This window comes from Pan paniscus, chromosome 10 (genome assembly GCF_029289425.2).
Source record: "Pan paniscus chromosome 10, NHGRI_mPanPan1-v2.0_pri, whole genome shotgun sequence".
In the NCBI taxonomy this organism is placed as follows: Eukaryota; Metazoa; Chordata; class Mammalia; order Primates; family Hominidae; genus Pan; species Pan paniscus.
The window spans coordinates 16487921-16508031 of NC_073259.2; the positions used below are offsets into that span (position 1 = coordinate 16487921).

Consider the following 20111-nt stretch of genomic DNA (forward strand, 5'->3'; position numbering starts at 1 on the left):
TGAGGCATACATGTTAAGAGAGAAAAAGGTAGAAAACAACCTTCTGGGGGCATTCCACCAAAAAAGGGAAGAATGCCTCAGGCAAGCATGTGTACAACTCCAGTAAACACACTGCGCATGCTCACCTCTAAAGTGTTAGCAGGCCACCACACATGTGAGCAGCCCACCCTAAGGGGCTGAATCATGGGAAAAGGAACACAAGACCCTAAGGGAAGAATCGTGGGAAAAGGAACACAAGACCCCAGAAGTATACCAACATATAAAACCACAAGTCAAAGGTCTAACACTGCACTTGACCTCCAAAATGCCCACTGTGGTCTCTTCCAAGTGTGCTTTCCTTTCTTTCCTGCTCTAAATCTTTTTAATAAACTTCCATTGCTGCTCAGAAACTTCCCTCAGTCTCTTTTTCCGCCTTATGCCCCTCAGTTGAATTCTTTCTTCTGAGGAGGTTAGACTTGAAGTTGCTGCAGACTCATACCAAATTGCCTCCAGTAAACCAGATATTGGCCACTCCAACAGAGCCTGAACTAACAGTAATATCTGGGTACTCAAAAGACACTGCAGTCCATGAGATGAAGTGGGAGATTTTTTAAAATTTTCTTTTTGTGTGTGTGTTATTTGCATTTGGGTTTTTTAGATACACAGTCTCAATCCTTCACTTAGGAGGTATGTAGTACAGTGGCAAATCATAACTCACTACAGCCTTGAATTCCTGGGTTTGTAACGGAGTGCCCCATTTTTTTCTAAGAAACAGGGAATGAGTTACTATTTTTTTATTATTATTTTCTCTTATCTCCCCTTTCCTTTTGTTCCCTGTTTCCTGCTTAGCCCTTCATAAATGCAAATATAACCTTTCACCCCCACTCACTAGACATTCCCTGCAGGGCACGTTCTTCTAACTATGTGCAGCAAGACAGATCTCTCCTGAGAATTGACAGTCAATTTGCAGACCAAAGCACACCCACCAAGGAATGTTTACCTCCAGGAAATGGACTTGGAACTTCCAGACTGTGCTCCACTCTGGGAGTTACCTGAGGACTTTCACCCAACAGAAGGGCATATTGAAAGCATACCCACTTGGCCACTTTTACAACTTACTTCTGCACAGGAAGGCACCAATTCAACTGTCTGATAGATAAGGCACCAAGCCTGCATGAGGACCCTCTACCCTTGCTCAGTATCCCTCCTTACCTTATAAAAGTGTCTGCTTTCTGCTCCAAAGGTGAAGTGGTACACTTAAAGGCAAGACACTTTGTGCTCCTTCCCCAAGCTAGGTTTGGAATAAATTCATTACTTTTGTACCAGACCACACTTTTGTTAACTGGACACTGCATGCGGCCAGCAACGGACTCGCACATTGGTTATAGGTCCAAAGGAGTCTCCTGTCTCATCTTCCTGGGTAACTGGGACTACAGGTGAGTACCACCATGCCAAACTAATTTTTTGTTGTTGTTTTTTCTGTTTTTTAGTTTTTGTACAGACAGGCTGTCACTGTGTAGCCCAAGGTGGTCTGCAACTCCGGGCCTCAAGAGATATTCCCACCTCTGCCTCCAAAAGTGCGGGGACTGCGGGCATGAGCCATCATACCCAGCCTGCAGAGGGAGTTTTGAAGGTCAGATGCTACCTAGAGTTTTGACTCATGTCCATCCCAAGGTGGATCTAATCAGTTTGCCTTTATTGCCTCTTCTTGAATGTGTAATGGACACACATGGCAGCTGGCAGGACTCTCACTTTCTTCCTGACCTGTAGAGTCAGGGACATTATTAGAGCAGAACCAAGGGGAAGCCTGTGAAATTCTCCTCCACTGGCAACAATGATTGAAAAATAATAATCACATTCTCCAAGGAATGGAATTCACTACCATGACAAAACACTTGAAAGTTGCAGGGGATGGTAGTCTTTTTATATGCCTATCCACTTAACCTATCTGGCCTCTACCAAAACCAGATACACTATAAAATGAATGCAGATTTCCATAAATTTAAATCACTACTTACAAATGCTCTCTAGGATGTGGTATCTTCCCTGAGCAGAGCAGAGCTCCTGGCAGTTTGCATGTGGCTCTTGATTTAGTGAATGTTTCTTATTTTACACCCATGGGTGGGTCAGCAGATTAAAACAATTGGCCTTTGTGTGGTAAAAACAAGAGCACTGCTTCACTGTTTTATGTCAGGGCTTTGTCACTTCTGCTCTCAGTTTAATTTACATTTTGGAAAACATCATGTTAATTTAATATATTAATAACGTTACGGTAATTGGTACAATAACCAGGAAATGGAAACTTACCTAAATATAGTAAAGTACTTAAACATTAAATAGAAATAAAATATCAGAAGAAAGAGACATGCCTGAAAATATTTAGAGAACACCAACACAGATATTGTTTTCAGGGGTCCCATATTCCTGGTCCACATGTTGAAAAATCAATTAATTAATTAATTTATTTATTTATATTTGAGATAGAGTCTCGCTCTGTTGCCCAGGCCGGAATGCAGTGTTGGTATCCCGGCTCACTGCAAACTTCGCCTCCTGGGTTCAATCAATTCAAATCCTTCAGCCTCCTGAGTAGCTGGGTTTACGGGCATTGGCCACCATGCCTGGCTAAATTTTTTTGTATTTTTTTTTAAGTAGAGATGGGGTTTCACCATGTTGCTCAGGCTAGTCTCAAACTCCTGGCCTCAAGTGATCTGCCTGCGTTGGTCTCCCAAAGTGCTGGGATTACAGGCGTGAACCACCATGCCGAGCAGAAACATCCTGTTTAAGGTAAATGGCTTCCTATATACTTCCTATCACTAAAAGAGAAGCACGGCATTTATTGAGCCTCTTGGGATTTTGGAGTCCAAAAATACCACAGTAGAGGATATTGCTCTGATGTGTTAATAAAGTCCTTTTTAAATCCCTGTTCAGTTAACCTACCTAGCCTCTGCCAAAACCAGATGGGTTACAGAATGAATGCAAAGACTCCTGGTTTCAAGTGGAATCCAGAACATATGATATCTCTACAGCAGATACAGGGTCTGGCCCAACCTGCTCGGCCCATTGTGCCAGATGATCCAGCAGAATTCAAAGCTGCTAGAGGCATGCAACGTGGGCATCATAGGACTCTGTGCCTGTCTCCATCAAGCCCGTAGGAGAGGAGAAAGCAAACCCCTAGGGAATTACTGCAGAACTATTCCCTCTTCAGCGGAGGAGTATCCGCTGTCTGAAAAATAAAAATGCAAGTGCAGAACATTAATCCAAGCAAAAAGCCCCTCAAGCACAAGACCCCGTGCAACTACACAAGGCATCTGCTTATAAAACCAGCAACAGTTGGAGGGCATGAGCACATCTGAGTGGCACAAGGAGGGGACTATATTGGACACAAACATGTGCTTCCTCAGATTCCCTTGACTGTCTCCTGTTCCCATGGTCAGCACCTTGCCTGATCCAGATCATCCTTCCACCTGGGACTTGAATGTATCTGTGGGCATGAAGTCTTGTAACAGAAAAGCTTAGTTGCTCACTTCATGTAAAGTCTAATTAACAAGAACAAGGTCTGATATAAAAATAGAGAATTTATTTGGAAGTTAGCTTGCTGGAAGGGGCACAAAGCATCCTGCCTTCCAACGTGACACTTCATCTTTGGAGCAGAAAGTGAACGTTTTATAAAGTAGGGAAGGAAATGAGCAGGACAGCAGTTGTAAAAGTGGCCACGTGGGCATCCTTTCCACATCCCCTCCTAATGGATGTGAGGTCTAAGGGGAACCCCTGGAGGTGAGAGTTCCATGAGGGCATACTTTTGTCTGCAAATCAACTGTCAAGTCTCAAGGAGAGATCCCTCGTGGAGCACATAGTTAGATGAACTCGCCCGAAGGGACTGTCTGGTGGGGGGAAAGTAAACAGTTCTATGTGCATGTCTAAAAAGTTAAGTAGAAAGCGGGGAAACATAGGGAAAGGGGAGAGGAAAAGAGAAAAAATAAATTAAAAAAAAAACTATCTCTTAGAAAAATGGGGGTATTGGTTAGTGTGACTTTCCCAAACAGCCACCAAGGGGTTGGATAATGTAAGGAAGAAAAGCAAAGATGGTAGTTCTGCCTCAAACAAACTTTGGCCAAAGGGAAAAAGAAGACAGAAGACAGCTAGGATACATTCTCCCTTTTCTCTCTTCCACGGACTAATATTTGTTGTGGCTTCCCCTTGTAATCCTTCTGGAAAAGTATGGGGAGCCAAGTGCATGCATCTGATGACCACCATGCTGTCTGTCTCACTCATTGTGAAGTGGCCACCAGCAAAATCATATCAACATCACGACACATGGTTTTACATCTTCTTTTGCCTCAGTTTCCACATTTACCCCTCATTGCTGCCCTGGACTTGCCTTCCCAAATAAATGTCATCACTGTAAACTCAGACATTGGCTCTAGTTTTAGACACCCAAAGCTAAGATATACATTCAGTTGCATCACTTTTCCATGCGTTTATAACATGGCAATTAAAACATTCATTTAGAAAGGATACTAAAAAAATATACAAATAATGTGTAAGAAAGGTGACTGGTTACAAACTCAATTTTTAAAAATGAAATGCCTTTTTGTGTATATGATAACCAGCTAGAAAATATCATAATACAAATATATCATTCATAGTAGAAAGTGATTAGGTACATTTCCAACCAACTTAATCAGTTGCAAAGTTTGCTAGCTTTTATTTTTACTTCTTTTGAGTTTACTTCTTTTGTATCAGCAAAGCATTGAAGGCAGCATAAGTCATACTGAAGGAGAAACAGACGTTCCCTAAAAACAAAAGTGTGTTTGGCAGCTGCTGGGAAGTTCCCTAACATTCTTGTCATGGGGTCTGCTAGCCCCGAGCAGCTGGCACTCATAGCTGACCCTGACCCTGTGCAAATATACCAAAATCTTTAATATGCTTTTCAAAAAGCATTAGAATAAGTGCCATCTAATTTTGATGTTCCACCTTGTCTCTACTTCACACACCTGACATAGCTGCATCAAAGCTATATTACAGTGATATTTCCCCTAGAATTGTGGACTAGCCAAACTTTTGCTCTGAGAAATGCTTCTTCTTCAATAAGCCTATAACCTCAACCTGAAAATAGAAAATTCAAGCAACTGCAGATTTTATGATGAGCTTCATTTTCACTGATTTACCACATCAAATTATCCATTTATCCAATCACTTATGTGTTCATTAACATATCATTTTTGACCAACTATTCTTTGTGCTGGCTTTTAGGTCCTGTGAGTCAAGAGAAAGTGAGACAGATATGACCTCTCTTTTTATGGTGATTACATTGTACTAGGGAAGACGTATGATAAGCAAGATATATATATATATATATATATGTCTATAGATATAGATACATAGATATATATATGATGTGGAGTTAACTTATTTTAAGTTCTACATAATAATGTTAAAATTTCATAACACCAAGAATTAACACAGTCACACAGAATTTAGCTCTTCAACAAGGCTGTACATTTCCTTCTTATAATAGAACTTGGTATCAATGGATACATCAACACACTGTGTAATTTCACCATTTACACCATTATAATAATACATATCATTAATACATTTCCTATCAATTATATAGATTTCACAGATTTTTATGTAATTTTTACATAATTTTTAACATTTGAAGAAAGTTTCATTTGATTATCTTCTATAGTTTCTATACCCTCCTTTGATTGGCCTGTTTTTTTAAGATAGAGAATATTTGAGTTTTTTTGAGGAATATTAGGAATGGGAGACAAAGGAGAAAATTGGAAATTCAGGGGCTCAAGGTGGCTAAGAAAAATAAATGGAAATACTTGACATCAGATGTCAACTTCAAAAAAGGTTTCCTTTAATTCAAAAAGTGGAAGCAATGACTTTTCTAACTACGGATAAAAAAATTATAACAGCACTGAAATGATCATCAGCATGTTTCTTCATTCCTATTATAGAAATGATTTTTATTCTAGGCTATTCACATACTGGTATTAAATCTAGTATTCTTTAGTACTGTTTTGGTATACATATACAAAATTTACTCTACATATGTTTTTCACTCCAATTTTATTGTGTGCATCATTAACTAACACCAATTCTATTTGCTTTCTACTAAGCATAAAATAAGAATTCATAATGAAACAAAACCTACCCCAAAGATCCATTCTTATCATTGATTTAAAATTGAATGTCTTTACCATCCAAAAAATTAGAGGTTCACCAGTGATAGTTAAGCACATATATGTGGTACAAATTACAATGGAAAAGAGAAATGATTTCTTCATAAAAGCTGTATGTTCTTAATTATAAATAGAGATAATAAATTCTTCAAATGAAATACTATACAATGAACTATAATAAAATATACATACTATATATGTGAAATATACTCAGCTTCATAATTTATGGTCAACGTTGTTATTCACACACATGCACACATATACACCCATAAATATATATATGACTTTTCTAGGTATCTGTTTTGAAATTACTCACATACAAACACTATGGAAAAACTGATAGAAATATAAAATGTTCCAGACGCCATCAGTTTGTTTTCTGCTAGAAGACACACGATGCTCCCCTTGTGAATCTATGGAGTTGAGGGTTTCTCTTCTTTCACTCAGCATGTCATCTGCCACAAAACTGAAAGAAAGGTCTGTTTTAGCTTCCTACTTCCCATAATCAGGATAAATGAGTGGAATGAAGGATACATGATTGCAACAGTTTGGCAAAGCAGGAGTACAAGTTTGCTCTGCTGTGTCCTAAGATTCCAAGTTGATGTGATTATACACAGAAAGTAAATGGCAAATAACATGAGGAAGGAGGTCACAGTTTGCAAAGCTTTTATATGGACCTTGGTGCTGGGATCTTGAGATCCTTTGCTATGGAGCCGCATCTTCTTCAGATGTTTACAAAGAGAACAGATTAACAGCAGAAAACATATTAGGCTCAGAGTAAAGGGTATGAGGTTTGCTAGAGTAGTTACAGTCAAGTTTGAAAGCTGTATTGCATTCCTCAATTTGATCTTCCAAGTCACATTTCCTTCATATTCTTTTGTCCACACTCTCTCATCCATGGTTATCACAGCAAGATTACAAATCAAAAATACCAAGGGCCCCAACAGTATCACCAGAACAACACTCTTAATTCTCTTCTTTAGGTGGAGAAAAATAAGGTTGGAGAAATTGGCAATCTTGAGCAAACAAAATATGCTGAGGCTAGCAGCAAGCCAGATGCTGAAATGGTTCATTACAGCCCAGGCATTAGAAGCAACAATTCTTACTTCTAAACCATATAAAGCAGAATTAAACACAGTTGCATACCAAAGGAATAACATGACCCAGAGTAAACCAATTCTGGAGACCACCAGAGCAGTGAGAATTTGGTCAGCTGAGGAGATCTTTCGTGTGTTAACCCAGTCAATGACATTTACTAGAGCTATGAAGCCATTGGAAAAATTTCCAAGAACAAATGCAAACACTACCAGAATTGATAAAATGATGAGCAGAAAATATACCATGTTTGAACAGACAAAAAGAAAAAAATTGCAGTCTTAATAACACTGGTTCTGATACCCTTAATATCCAAACATTAACTTCGATAAACACTTGATTACTAAATGTGCAATAACATTTTCTGCCTTTAAATTCAGTGACTAGTGTCAACAGGAAAGCACCAGCATATGCTAATAGATGAATTCAAACCTGTCTTTATAGAAATAGAAAAGGTCATTATTCTCAAAACAGCTCAAATTCACTCCTCTTCATATACATTCTCTCCTTGCTATATGTTGTACTTTTTTATACTGAGGTTGAAGTGGAAAATTGAATTCTCATGTGTTAGTATGCAAAGAAAGGCATATTATTTTTCATTGTTTTGCAATTTTTTTCCTTGTTTAACCTCTCCATAATTTGTATACAGCATCTTCAGTTGTTCCATAGGGAAATTGTAAAACCCAATACATATATCATACAGTAAATGTCTAAATTGTTAAAGGAGCTTGGTCATAACTAGGATCATACCAATATGGACTTATTTTTATGCCAGATTTAAATACCAGATTCTAAACCTTTTATCAAAATCATCCAAGATTATCTTGGAAATCCCTGGGAGGCTGATACACTTTAAAATCTGGTTTCTGATAACCAATAAATTGATATGACATCATTGTTAATAAGCTCCTAAACACATAGACACACATGCACTCACACCCTTAAGGGATAGAAGGAATTATTTTCTTATAATTCCCCAAATGGAAAATGAGTTTCCAGGAACTCATCCAGGTGGTATTAGTCTTATTTTCCAACTCAGGGCTGTCAGACAATGAATAATATTTATCAAACATGTTTCTGAAGCTTAGGCCTTTGGTATATTTACACTCAAGTCTGTTTTGTTTAAACATTAATTATTTAATTAAAATGTTCAGCAATTTTGTAAATATTTCTAAGTACCCTACTCTTTGTCACATAATCCTGCAGTACCCTCCCACCTCAGGCAGGGTGACTACCTTGACCTTGGACTCTGAATTCACTCACGTAATTTGCTTCAGTCAACAGGAAATTAGTAGAATTTACAGAGATTTAAGATGGCTTCCATATTGAAGTTTCCTGCTCTTTTCCACTAACCATGAGGACATCATCCGGCTAACACACTGTTCCCAGAAGAAGAAAGAGAAACTAATGGAGTCAGAATGCCACTGCCTTATCTACCCTAAATCAGCCAAACTAGCGGCAAGATGCAGTACGTGGCCCATCTCCAATCACCAGAGCCATCCACCAAACCTAGGTTAGAAAAATGTAATCCAAAGACATAATGATACACAATTATCTAACTCAGTTTTCTCTTGCAGAAAAACATAAGTGATGTAGGTATTCTGCTAAACCAGGAGTGTGGGAAATATGCCCACCATTGTTGTGTCAGGAATTCAGGATCCAAGGAAAAAATAGAGAATGTCCAAGTTTTGTCATATGAAGTGGGTAATTAAACCTAAAAGAAAAACCTATTCAGAAATCTGTGGTTGGGAGGTAACATCATGTCAAGTTTCCTAAAGTTGCAACTAAAATCAGAAAGTTTCTACTTAAAATCTCTTAGAGTTACACATGAATGTATACAAATAGTGGATTTTTCCCTTCAGTATATAATGAGCAGAGTAATAATAATTTTCATGGACCATTTCTCCTAATTAATAATTTTTATCATATAGCTAGACTGCACACTTAGAAATGAACCAAAACAAAAATGGAAAACATAGCAATGTGTCATAAACACTCATGTAACCATCATGTAGGGCAAGACATGGAACATTGCTAAGAGCCTAAGTTTACCTCAATGCCACTTTCTAATTCCCTACACCTTTCTTCATGTCTCCTGTGATAAGCAACATCCCTAATTTATGATGGTCTTTTTTTAATATTCTTTATACTTTACCAATAAGGTATTCGACCCTAAACTCAATAGCTTGGTTTGGCCTGATTTGATCTGTGTATAGGTGCAATCCTATATGTTCTTATTCATGGCTTCCTGGAATCAACATTTTGTATCCAAAATTTAACCCCATCATTGCATGTACATGTGATCCATTTCTTTTCACTTCTCTGTATTTTTTTCATTTTTTGATTTTACTGTAATTATTTATCCATCCTTATTTGATATGTATTTGGACAGCTTATTTTTTGAGCTTTTATGAATAATGCTACAATGAACATTCTTTCACATATCATTTGCTACAATTCCTCTGTGTATATATATCTGGGTGTAGAATTACAGGGTCCTTGATTATGATGTTCAAATTCTTCTCACAGACATAGAAAAGCCCAAAACACAGTTTGACTAAATTTATTCCTGTTACCTTTATCTCCAACCTCTTTATTGCTATTTGCATATATCTTATCAATTATACATTCAATCCAAGAAGACACTATTGTTTTATATAGTCAACATTTATTTAGAATTACACACTTAGTTTTCATTGTCATTAATTTTTTTTTTTTTTTTTTTGAGACATAGTCTCCCTGTCACCCAGGCTGGAGTGCAGTGGCATGATCTCTGCTCACTGAAAGCTCCGCCTTCCGGGTTTAGCCATTCTCCTGCCTCAGCCTCCGGAGTAGCTGGGACTGCAGGTGCCCGCCACCACGCCAGGCTAATTTTTTTTTTATTTTTAGTAGAGACGGGGTTTCACCGTGTTAGCCAGCATGGATTGTCATTAATTTGTATTGCTCCTTGCGTGTTCAACTTTGTATTTTCAGTAATTTTATTTTATCTGAAAAATATCATTTTCAATTTCTGTTTATGAAGGTCTACTACTCTTTGGAAACACATTGAAGACATGATTCCCATGATTCCATTGAATTCCTGCTTCCATGTTTTCTGTTAAAATCAGGTTGTATTTAGAATACAGTTCTTTTCAACATACTCTATCTTCTACCTCTAGCTACTTTTCAGATTTTCTATTGGTCTTTTGTGTCCTGTATTATTTTATGTTAATTTGGTTTTAGTTATCATGCCTGAAGTTTGAGATTACTAAAAATATATTCAGGGATACATTTTATACCTTTTGGAAAAATCCTTGCAACATTTCTCTTGCTCTATTTTCTCTCCTCTAATCTTACAGAACTCCAGAAGCATGTTAGGTGTTCTGTCTGTAGCATCAATGTTTTACCCTCTAGCTTTGTGTATTTCCATCTCTTCCCTTCTATGCTTCATTCTGTGTAGCTATCTTCCAATTCACTTATTCTCTCTTGTACTGTATCCAACTAGTTAACTCTGTCTATTGGATTCTCAATACTGATAATTCATTTTTTCAGTCTTATTGTTTTAGTGTTCAGAATAATCTTTTATTCTCCTTCCATAAATCATTTTCTATGGGGAAACTGAACAAACTACTCTTAACACCATGTTCTTTTTAAAAGTGTTTTTGACTTTTGGAGTTTTTAGTTTTTTGTTTTACTCGATACTGTTTTACTTGATGTTTAAGATACCGGTGAGAACTTATACTTGTTTTTTTTTCTTCTTCTGAGACACAGTCTCCCTCTGTTACCCAAGCTGGAGTACAGTGGCAGGATCATAGTCCACTGCAGCCTGGAACTCCTGCGCTCAAACAATCCTCCTGCCTCAGCTTCCCAAGTATTTGGAACTATAGGCATGCACCAACACACCAGCTAATTTTTTAAATTTTTTGTACAGACGGAGTTTCCATATGTTGTGAAGGGAACTCCTGCTCTCAAGGGATCCTCCCACCTTCGCCTCCCAAAGTGCTAGGACTGCAGGCATGAGCCATCACATCCAGCCTGCAGGGGGAGTTTTTGAAGGTCAGATACTACCTAGAGCTTCGGCTCATGTCCATTCCAAGGTGGAGCTAATCAGTTTGTAGTTACTACCTCTTCCTGAAAGTATAATTGAAATAGATATGTATGGCAGCCGGCAGGACTCACATTCTTCGTGAACTGTAGAGTAAGGGACATTATTATAGCAGGACCAAAGGGAAGCCTCTGAAATTCTCCTCTACTGGCAACAAAATATATAAAATATAATAACCGCATTCCCTAAGGAATGGAACTGGTCAGTGCCGTGACAAAACACTTGAAAGTTACAGGGGATGGTAGTCCTTTCTATAACCCGATTCACTAAACCTATTTGGCCTCTACCAAAACCAGACGGGTTATAGAATGAATGCAGACTACCAGAAACTTAAATCAACACTCACAAATGCTTTCCAGTATGTGCTATCTTCACTAAGCAGAGCAGAGCTTCTGGTACTTTTTACTGGGCTTGTGATTTGCTGAATGGTTCTTAATCTACACCCATTATGAGGAAAAATCAAAACAATTTGCCTTGTATCATAATAATAACACTGTGTCACTGTTTTATATCATGGCTATGTCACTTCTGTTCTCAGTTTAATTTACATTTTTTAAAACATCGTGATTATTTAATATATTAATAATATTACAGACCAGGCCCTGTGGCACATGACTGTAATCCCATCATTTTAGGAGGCCGACACGGGAAGATCATTTGAGCCCAGGAGTTTGAGACCAGCCTGGGTAACATGGTGAAATCCTAGCCCTACAGAAAATACAAAAATTAGCCAGGCGTGATGTTGTGCCCCTGCAGTCCCAGCTGCTAGCAATGCGGAGGTGGGAGAATCACTTGAGCCCAGAAGGTTGAGGCTGTAATGAGCTGTGATCCTGCCACTGAACTCCAGCCTCAGGGACAGAATGAGACCCTGTCTCAAAATAATAGCAATAATAATAATAATATATTACTTGGTACAATAATCAGGAAGTGGCAAGTTTCTTAACTATAGTAAAATACTCTAACGATGAATGGAAGTAAAATACCAGAAGAAAAGAAATCAACCTGAGAACATTCAGGGACTTACAGCATAGGTGATGTTTTAAAGCATTCAGTGTCCCTAGAACACATGTTGAAACAATCTTTTTTACAGTATATGGCATGTTGCTCTCTCTATAAATTTCCTATCACTACAAAAGAGATACAATGTTTTGGGGGCCTATTGGGATTTTGGAGACAACATATTCCACATTTGAGAATATTGCTCTGACTCATTAACGAAGTTTCCCAGGCTGCTGGTCTCAAGTGGAATCCAGAACAAAAGAGGGCTCTACAGAAGATATAGACTCTGCTCCAAGCTGCTCTGGCCACTGTGCCAGATGATCCAGCAGGATTCAAAGATGCTAGACCATACATAGTGGTCATTATAGGACTCTGTGCATGTCTCTGACAAGCCTGTAGGAGACAGGAGAGCAAATCCCTATGGAATTAGTGTAAGACCATTCTCTCTTCAGCAGACAAGTATCCTCTGTCTGACAAACAAAAGAGCAAGTGCAGAATATTAATCCAAGCATAGAGTCCCTCTAAGCACAAGCCCCTATAAGCACAAAACCCTATGCAACTGTGGGCGTCATATGCTCATAAAGCCAGCCATGACTGGAGGGTATGAGCACGCCTCAGTGGCACAAGGAGTGGCGGTACTGGACACAAACATGTGCTTTCTCAGATTCTCTTCACTATGTCCTATTCCCCTGGTCAGCACCTTGCCTGATCCAGGTCATCCTTCTATTTGGGACTTGAATGCATCACCGCACTGTGGGCATGAGGTCTGACTTTCATGACCACCACCAAGGGACTGGATGATGTAAGACAGAAGAGCAGAGATGACAGTTATGCCTCAAGGAAACCCTGACCAATAGGAAATAGAAGACTAATGACAGATGAGCAGATACATTCTCCCTCCTCTCTCTCTTCCATGGACTAATGCCAGCTGTGGTTTCCCCTTGTAGCCCTTCTGGAAAAGCGCTGGAAGCCAAGTACATGCATCTGATGACCATCATGCTGTCTCTCTCAGCTCACTGTGAAGTGGCTGCCATCAGGGTCATACCAGACATCACCACACATTGTTTCACATTTGTTCCTGTCTCAATTTCCACACGTCCTTGCCATTTTTGTCTTGAACTTGACTTCTAAATAAATGGTAGCACTTCAATAACAGGTATTACATTAAAAACATTTTGGTAAAGTAGCTGGTTACTAACTCAATTTTTTGAAATGAAATGTCATTTTTGTTTAAATAATCAACTAGAAAATATCATAATACAAATATATAGTTGACAATAGAAAAAAATATATATTCAAATAGACCAAAGTTGTTTATATGATTTTTCAAACTATTGTAATAGGTGCCATCTAATTTTGGTGTTCTACCTTGTCTCCAACTCAGACACCTGATACAGCTGCATCAAGACTATATTATTGTCATATTTCCCCTAAAATTGTGGAATAGCCAAACTTTTCCTTAGGAGAAGGATTCAGCTTGGATAAGCCTCTAATCTTAACCTGAGACTGGAACAGGGGAATTCATGCAACTGCAGATTTTGTGTGAGTTTCCTTTTCACTGGTTTACCACATCAACTTATCCATTTTAGCCATTTAATTTGTTCATTAAAGTATCATTTTTGACCATCTATTCTTGGTGCTGGTTTCGAGTTCCTGGGAGTCAACAGAAAGCAAGACAGACATTATTTCTTTTTTTACGGTTCTTACATTGTACTGAGGAAGACATATGATTAAAAAAATACACAAATCAGGTGGGGGGATGATTCATCTTAAGGTTTAAATCACATTGTTTAAATTTCATAACACCAAGAATTAATACAGTCAAGTAGAATTTAGCTGTGAACAAGACTGTACATTTCTTTCTTATAATAGAACTTCCTATTAAAGAATATGTCAACACCCTTTCATTTCATCATTGATGACAAAATTACAACGTTAAGGCTCATCCCATAATTAATACACAGATTTCATAGATACTATTTTAACATTTACAAAAAGTTTGACTGAAATATTTTCCACAATTTATATATTATATTTACATTGATTTTATTTTTCAAAAAGAGAGGATTTGAGTTCTCTTATCTGAAGTTTAGAAGGAATTTCATAAATGGAAGGTAAGGATATAATTAGCAATTCAGGGGCTTAAAAGTGCTTTAGAAAGAATACTAAAATAATTTGCATGAGATCTCAACTTCAAAAACAGCTTTTCTTTAATTCAAAAGCGGAAGAAATGACATTTCTAACTGCATATGCATAACTGATGATACCAATCAAGATCATGATCATGATGTTTCATCCCTTTATTAGAGAAGGGATTTTTTCCTAAGCTATTCACATATGAAATCTAATATTCCTCAGTGACGCTTATGGTAGACATACATTAAATTTACTCTGCATATGCTTCTCACTCAAATTCTATTGTGTGCATTGTTTTATAACAATAATTCTCATTGCTTTTTACTAAACATAAAATAGAAATTCATAATGGAATAAAACACCAAAGATACATCCTCATTATTGATTTAGAATTGAATGACTGTACCATCCAATAAATTCGAGGTTCAAGCAATGAATTCTAAGCACAATGTGGTGTATTCCTGTGGTTCAAATAACAATAGAAAAGAGCAATATTTATCCTGGGATAAGCTGTTACTTCTTAATAATTATAAATAGACATCATAAATTCTACAAATGAAATATAAAATACATGAATGAAATATACATGGCTTCAAAATTCTAAGAAATTTTTGTCATATTTTGTATAATTTGGCAGTTTGTATGAAAAAAACAGAAAAGAGCATGTTACTGTCAATGTTCTTAAGTTTTCATACACACATAAACACACACACACACACATATATATATATATTTTTTCTAGACAAATATTAGGTCAAAGACTTTTCTAGGTATACGTTTGGAAATTATTCATACACATACAGTATAGAAAAACCAGTAAGAAATATAAAATGTTTCATACACCACCAGTTTGTTTTCTGCTAGAAGACACACAATGCCCCTCTCATGAATCTATGGAGATGAAGGCTTCTCCCCTTTCACCCAGTACCTCACTTGCCGCAAAACTGAAAGAAAAGTCTGCTTTAGCTTCTTGTTTCCCCAAATCAGGATGAATGGGTGGATTGAAGGATAGCTGAATCTAATAGCTTTGCAGAACATGAAGACAGGTTTGTTTTTCAGACTCCCAAAACTCCAAACTGATATCATTATGGACAGAAAGTAAATGGCACATAACAAGAGGAAGGAGATCACAGTTTGCAAAACTTTTATGTGGACCTTGGTGCTGGGATCTTGAGATCCTTTACCATGGAGCTGCATCTTCTTGAGATGTTTACACAGAGAACAGATTAACAGCAAAAAACATAGTAGGGTCAGAGTGAAGGGCACTAAGTTTCCTAGCGTGGTTACAGTCGCATCTGAAAGGTACACTGCACTCCTCAATTTGATCTTCCAAGTCATGTTTCCTTCATATTCTTTTGTCCGTACAATCTCTTTCATGTTTATCATAAAAAGTTGACAAGCCAAAAATAGTAAAGGCCCCAACAGCATCACCAGAATGACACTCTTAACTCTCCTCTTTAAGTGAAGAAAAATAAGGTTGGAGAAATTGGCAATCTTGAGCAAATAAAATATGCTGAGGCTAGTAGCAAGCCAGTTGCTGAAATGGCCGGTTACTGCCCAGACATTATAAGCAGTAGTTCTTACTTCTACACTATAAAAAGCTGGATTCAACACAGTTGAATACCAATTTAATAATAATACCCAGAGCAAACCAACTCTGGAGACCGCCAGAGCAGTGAGAATTTGGTCAGCAAAAGAGATCTTTTGTTTCTTGAACCACTCAATGGAATTTACCAATGCTATGAAGCCATTAGCAAAATTTCCAATAACAAATATAACCACTACCAGACTGGAAAAAATGATGGGTAGAAAAGTTGTCATGTCTGAACAGACAAAAAAAAATTGTTTTAATGCTGGTGTTGTGTCCGGAGTTGGTTCCTGCAGGTGGGTTCGTGGTCTCCCTGACTTCAAAAATGGAGCCACCGACCTTCACGGTGAGTGTTGCTGCTCTTAAAGATGGCATGGACCCAAAGAGTGAGCAACAGCAAGGTTTATTGAGAAGAGAGAAAGGACAAAGCTTCCACAGAGAGGAAGGCGACCCAGGCAGGTTGCTGCTGCTGGCTGAAGCCATGAGCTTTTATTCCCTTATTTGTCCCCTCCCATTTTCCTTTTTTGTCCTATCAGAGTGCCCTTTTTTCAATCCTCCCTGCCATTGGCTACTTTTAGGATCCTGTTGCTTGGTGTATTTTAGAGCGATTGGTGCATTTTACAATCCTCTTGCTAGCTACAGAGCGCTGATTGCTGTGGTTTTACAGTGCACTGTTTGGTGCATTTTACAATCCCCTTGCTAGCTACAGAAACGTTCTCCAAGTCCCCACACGATTCAGGAAGTATAGCTGGCTTCATCTCTCAATCTAATATAACTGGGTGTGATTGCTGAATATCCTGACCTTAAATTCTATATGCACCTGATTTGTGAATGTCCTGTGACATTCTTTTTACTTTTAATTGCTGTGACCAGTGTCAAGCCAGAAATAACCATGGCATGTTAACTGATGAGTTCAATGATCTCTTTATGGAAAACATTCTTATTTTCAAACAACTCAAATTAACTCATTCATTCACTGTCTGTTCTTGTTATAGGCTGGAATTATTCACACTGAAATTGACGTGAAACCTGAATCCTCATTTGCTAGTATGCAAATAGGGACATATTCACTTTCAGTGTTTGCAATTTTTCCTTGTGTAACCTCTCCATCATTTATCTTTAGTGACTTCAGTTGTTAGGGAAGTTTTGTAACTCAATATATATATCATATAGTAAATATCTAAATTCTCAAAGGGAGCTTGGTCATAACTAAGATCATCACCAATGCAGACTTTTTTAAATCACAGATTTAAATACACAGAATCCTAACTGCTTTTATCAAAGGCATCTCAGATTTTCTTGAGAACCACAGGCAGGCCAATCCTCCATAAGATCTGGTTGCTGCTAACACTTTCATATAACTTCATTATTCACAAACTCATAAATATGCACACAAATATACACATGTGCACACCACTTATGAATGGAACAAATTATTTTCTTGTAATTTCCAAAATAAAACATGAGTTTCCAAGAGGCTGTGCAGATGAAATTAGTCCTATTTTCCCACTCAGGGTTTTCAGCCCATGAATAATATTTATTTATCAAAAACATATCTCTAATTCTTAGGACTTGGTAAAGTTTCTCTCAAGTCTAATGTTTAAATATTATTATATAAAATATTTAGCAATTTTATAAGAATTCCTGAGTACCAGACCCTTTGATATATAATCCTGCAGTATCCTATCACAGGAAGACTGACTACCTTGCCCCTGAACTTGGAGTTCAATCATTTCACTTACTTTGATAAACGGAAAATTACTACAGTTTGCATAGAGATTTGAGATGGCTTCCATACTGGGGATTCTTCCCTGTTCCATTCACCATAAGAATATCGCCTATCTAGTACACTGTTCCCAGAAGAAGAATGAGAAACTAATGACGTGAGATTGCCGCCACCTGATCCAGACTAAATTGGCAAAACTCTAACGTCCTCCAAGATGCAGAATTTGGCCCATCTCAAATCACCACGGCCATCCACCAAACCCAGCTTAGAAAAATAAAATCCAGGCCCAGCGGGGGCAAGGTTGAGGAAGGCAGATTATGAGGTCAAGAGATGGAGACCATCCTGGCCAACATGGTGAAACCCTGTCTCTACTAAAAATACAAAAATTAGCAGGGCATGGTGGTGTGCGCCTGTATTCCCAGCTACTCAGGAGGCTGAGGCAGGAGAATGGCATGAACCCGGGAGGCGGAGGTTGCAGTGAACTGAGATTATGCCACTGCACTCCAGCCTGGGCGACACAGCAAGACTCTGTCAAAAAAACAAAACAAAACAAAACAAAACAAAAACCAACATCAAACGACATGTGAGATATAAATATCGAATGTAGTTTTGAAGGGTCTTCTCCTGCAGAGAAACATAACTGATAAAAGAACTCTGCTAAACCAAGAGTGTGGGAAATATGTACAACCTTGTTGTGTCAGGAATTCAGGAGCCGAAAGAAAAAATAGATGAGGAATGGCAAAGGTTTGTCCTGGGAGGTCGATAATTAAGGCTAGAAGAAATCCTTTGGAAAGATCTGGGGGTGGCAGATAACTCATCTCAAATTTCCTCATGTTGCAACTAAATAAGAAAGTTCCTATTTCAACTATCTTAGAGTTGTATAGGAATGTATACAAATAATTGATATTTCCCTTCAGTATATAATGAGACGAGTAATAATAATTTCTATGAGATATTTCTCCTAATTACAAATTTGTATATTAAAATTATAATGCGCACTTAGAAATGAACCAATACAAAAATGGGAAATACCACAGCGTATCATAAACACTCAAGTAACCATGATGCAGGGCAAGACAAGGAACACCGAAAACAGCCTAGGTCCACCTCCATGCAACCTTACAAGCCCCTAAACCCTTCTTCCCATCTCCTGATATAAGCAATATCCATAATTTATGATGATTATTTCCTCAATTTTCTTTATACTTTACCAACTAGGTATGCAACCCTAAACTCCGTAGCTTGGTCTGGCCTGCTTTGAACTGTGTGTAGGTGCAATCCTACATGTTCTTCTTGTTTGTGGCTTCTTGGACCCAACATTATGCTTCTGAAATTTAGTCACATAGTTGCAAGTACATGTGATTTTTTTCACTTTTCTATAATGTTCCATTGCACAGAATTACTGTAATGATTCATCCAACCTTAATATGTATTTGGCCAGCTTCTTTTTTGAACAGTTATGAATAATTCTACTAGAACATTCTTTCATATATCATTTGATACAATTCCTTGGCATATATACCTATGAGTGGAATTACATTAACATTGTTCAAAATCTCCTCATAGACATAGAAAAGTTCAAGAAATAATTTAACTAAACTTACTCCTGTCACCTTTACCTCCATTCTATTTTTTGCCATTTGCATATGTCTTATCAATTATATAATTACCCCAACAAGATATTATTATTTTTTACAGTAAACATTCATTTAGAATTATGCACATATTTACCACTTTCATTAATTTGTATTCCTTCTTGCATATTCAACTTAATATTTTCAAAAAGACCCTTTATTGGCCAGCCAGGGTAGCTCACACCCATAATCCCAACATTTTATAAGGCTGGGGCAGGAGCACCCAGGAGTTCAAGATCAGCCTGTGCAACACAGCGAAACTGCCTCTACAATGAATGAAAAAGTTAGTCAGGCATAGTGAAGCTACTCACAAGGCTGAGGTGGGAGGATGGTTTGAGCCCAGGAGTTCCAGACTGCAGTAAGCCATGATCCTACCACTGAACTCCAGCCTGGATAACAGAGTGAGACTCCAACTCTACCAACAAAAATAATAATAATAATATTAATAATAATTTTTCTTCTATCTGAAAAGATATATTTTAAGTTTCTGTTTATCAAGATCTATTCTACTTTTGAAATACACTGAAGACATGAATCCATTGAACTCTAGCTTCATTTTTGTCTGTTGAAAATCAGGTTGTCATTTAGACAGTTATTCCCTTTAACATAATCTATCTTTTCCTCCAGTTACTTTTCAGATTTTCTATTGGTCTTTCATGTCCTGGAATTTTATGTT

General features: G+C 37.7%; 3 protein-coding genes across 4 annotated transcripts in view; all 3 read right to left on the bottom strand.

Moving 5' to 3' along the window:
* Positions 1–8043, bottom strand: part of LOC100980504 (proline rich 4) — a 59262-nt gene extending 51219 nt beyond the window's left edge. The window contains exon 1 of one of the 2 annotated variants that reach the window (XR_010108890.1): positions 6490–8043. Coding sequence is in view for 1 of the 2 variants with exons in the window: in XM_063593353.1 (XP_063449423.1) it covers positions 6617–7516 (900 nt within the window). In the remaining variant the exon portion in view is untranslated. Of the gene's footprint in view, positions 1–5455 lie in introns of those variants that run through there. The other variant, XM_063593353.1, reaches the window with a different exon arrangement.
* Positions 1–20111, bottom strand: part of PRH1 (proline rich protein HaeIII subfamily 1) — a 245644-nt gene that overhangs the window by 143691 nt on the left and 81842 nt on the right. The gene's annotated exons all lie outside the window — the stretch shown is intronic.
* Positions 14037–19726, bottom strand: LOC100982386 (taste receptor type 2 member 31). The gene has a single exon (XM_063593352.1). The coding sequence runs from the start codon at positions 16306–16308 to the stop codon at positions 15379–15381; it is 930 nt and encodes a 309-aa protein (XP_063449422.1). The 5' UTR covers positions 16309–19726; the 3' UTR covers positions 14037–15378.

Excerpts from the sequence above, each read along its gene's own strand:
- LOC100982386 (XM_063593352.1), bottom strand. The coding sequence starts at position 16,308 with ATGACAACTTTTCTACCCATCATTTTTTCCAGTCTGGTAGTGGTTATA.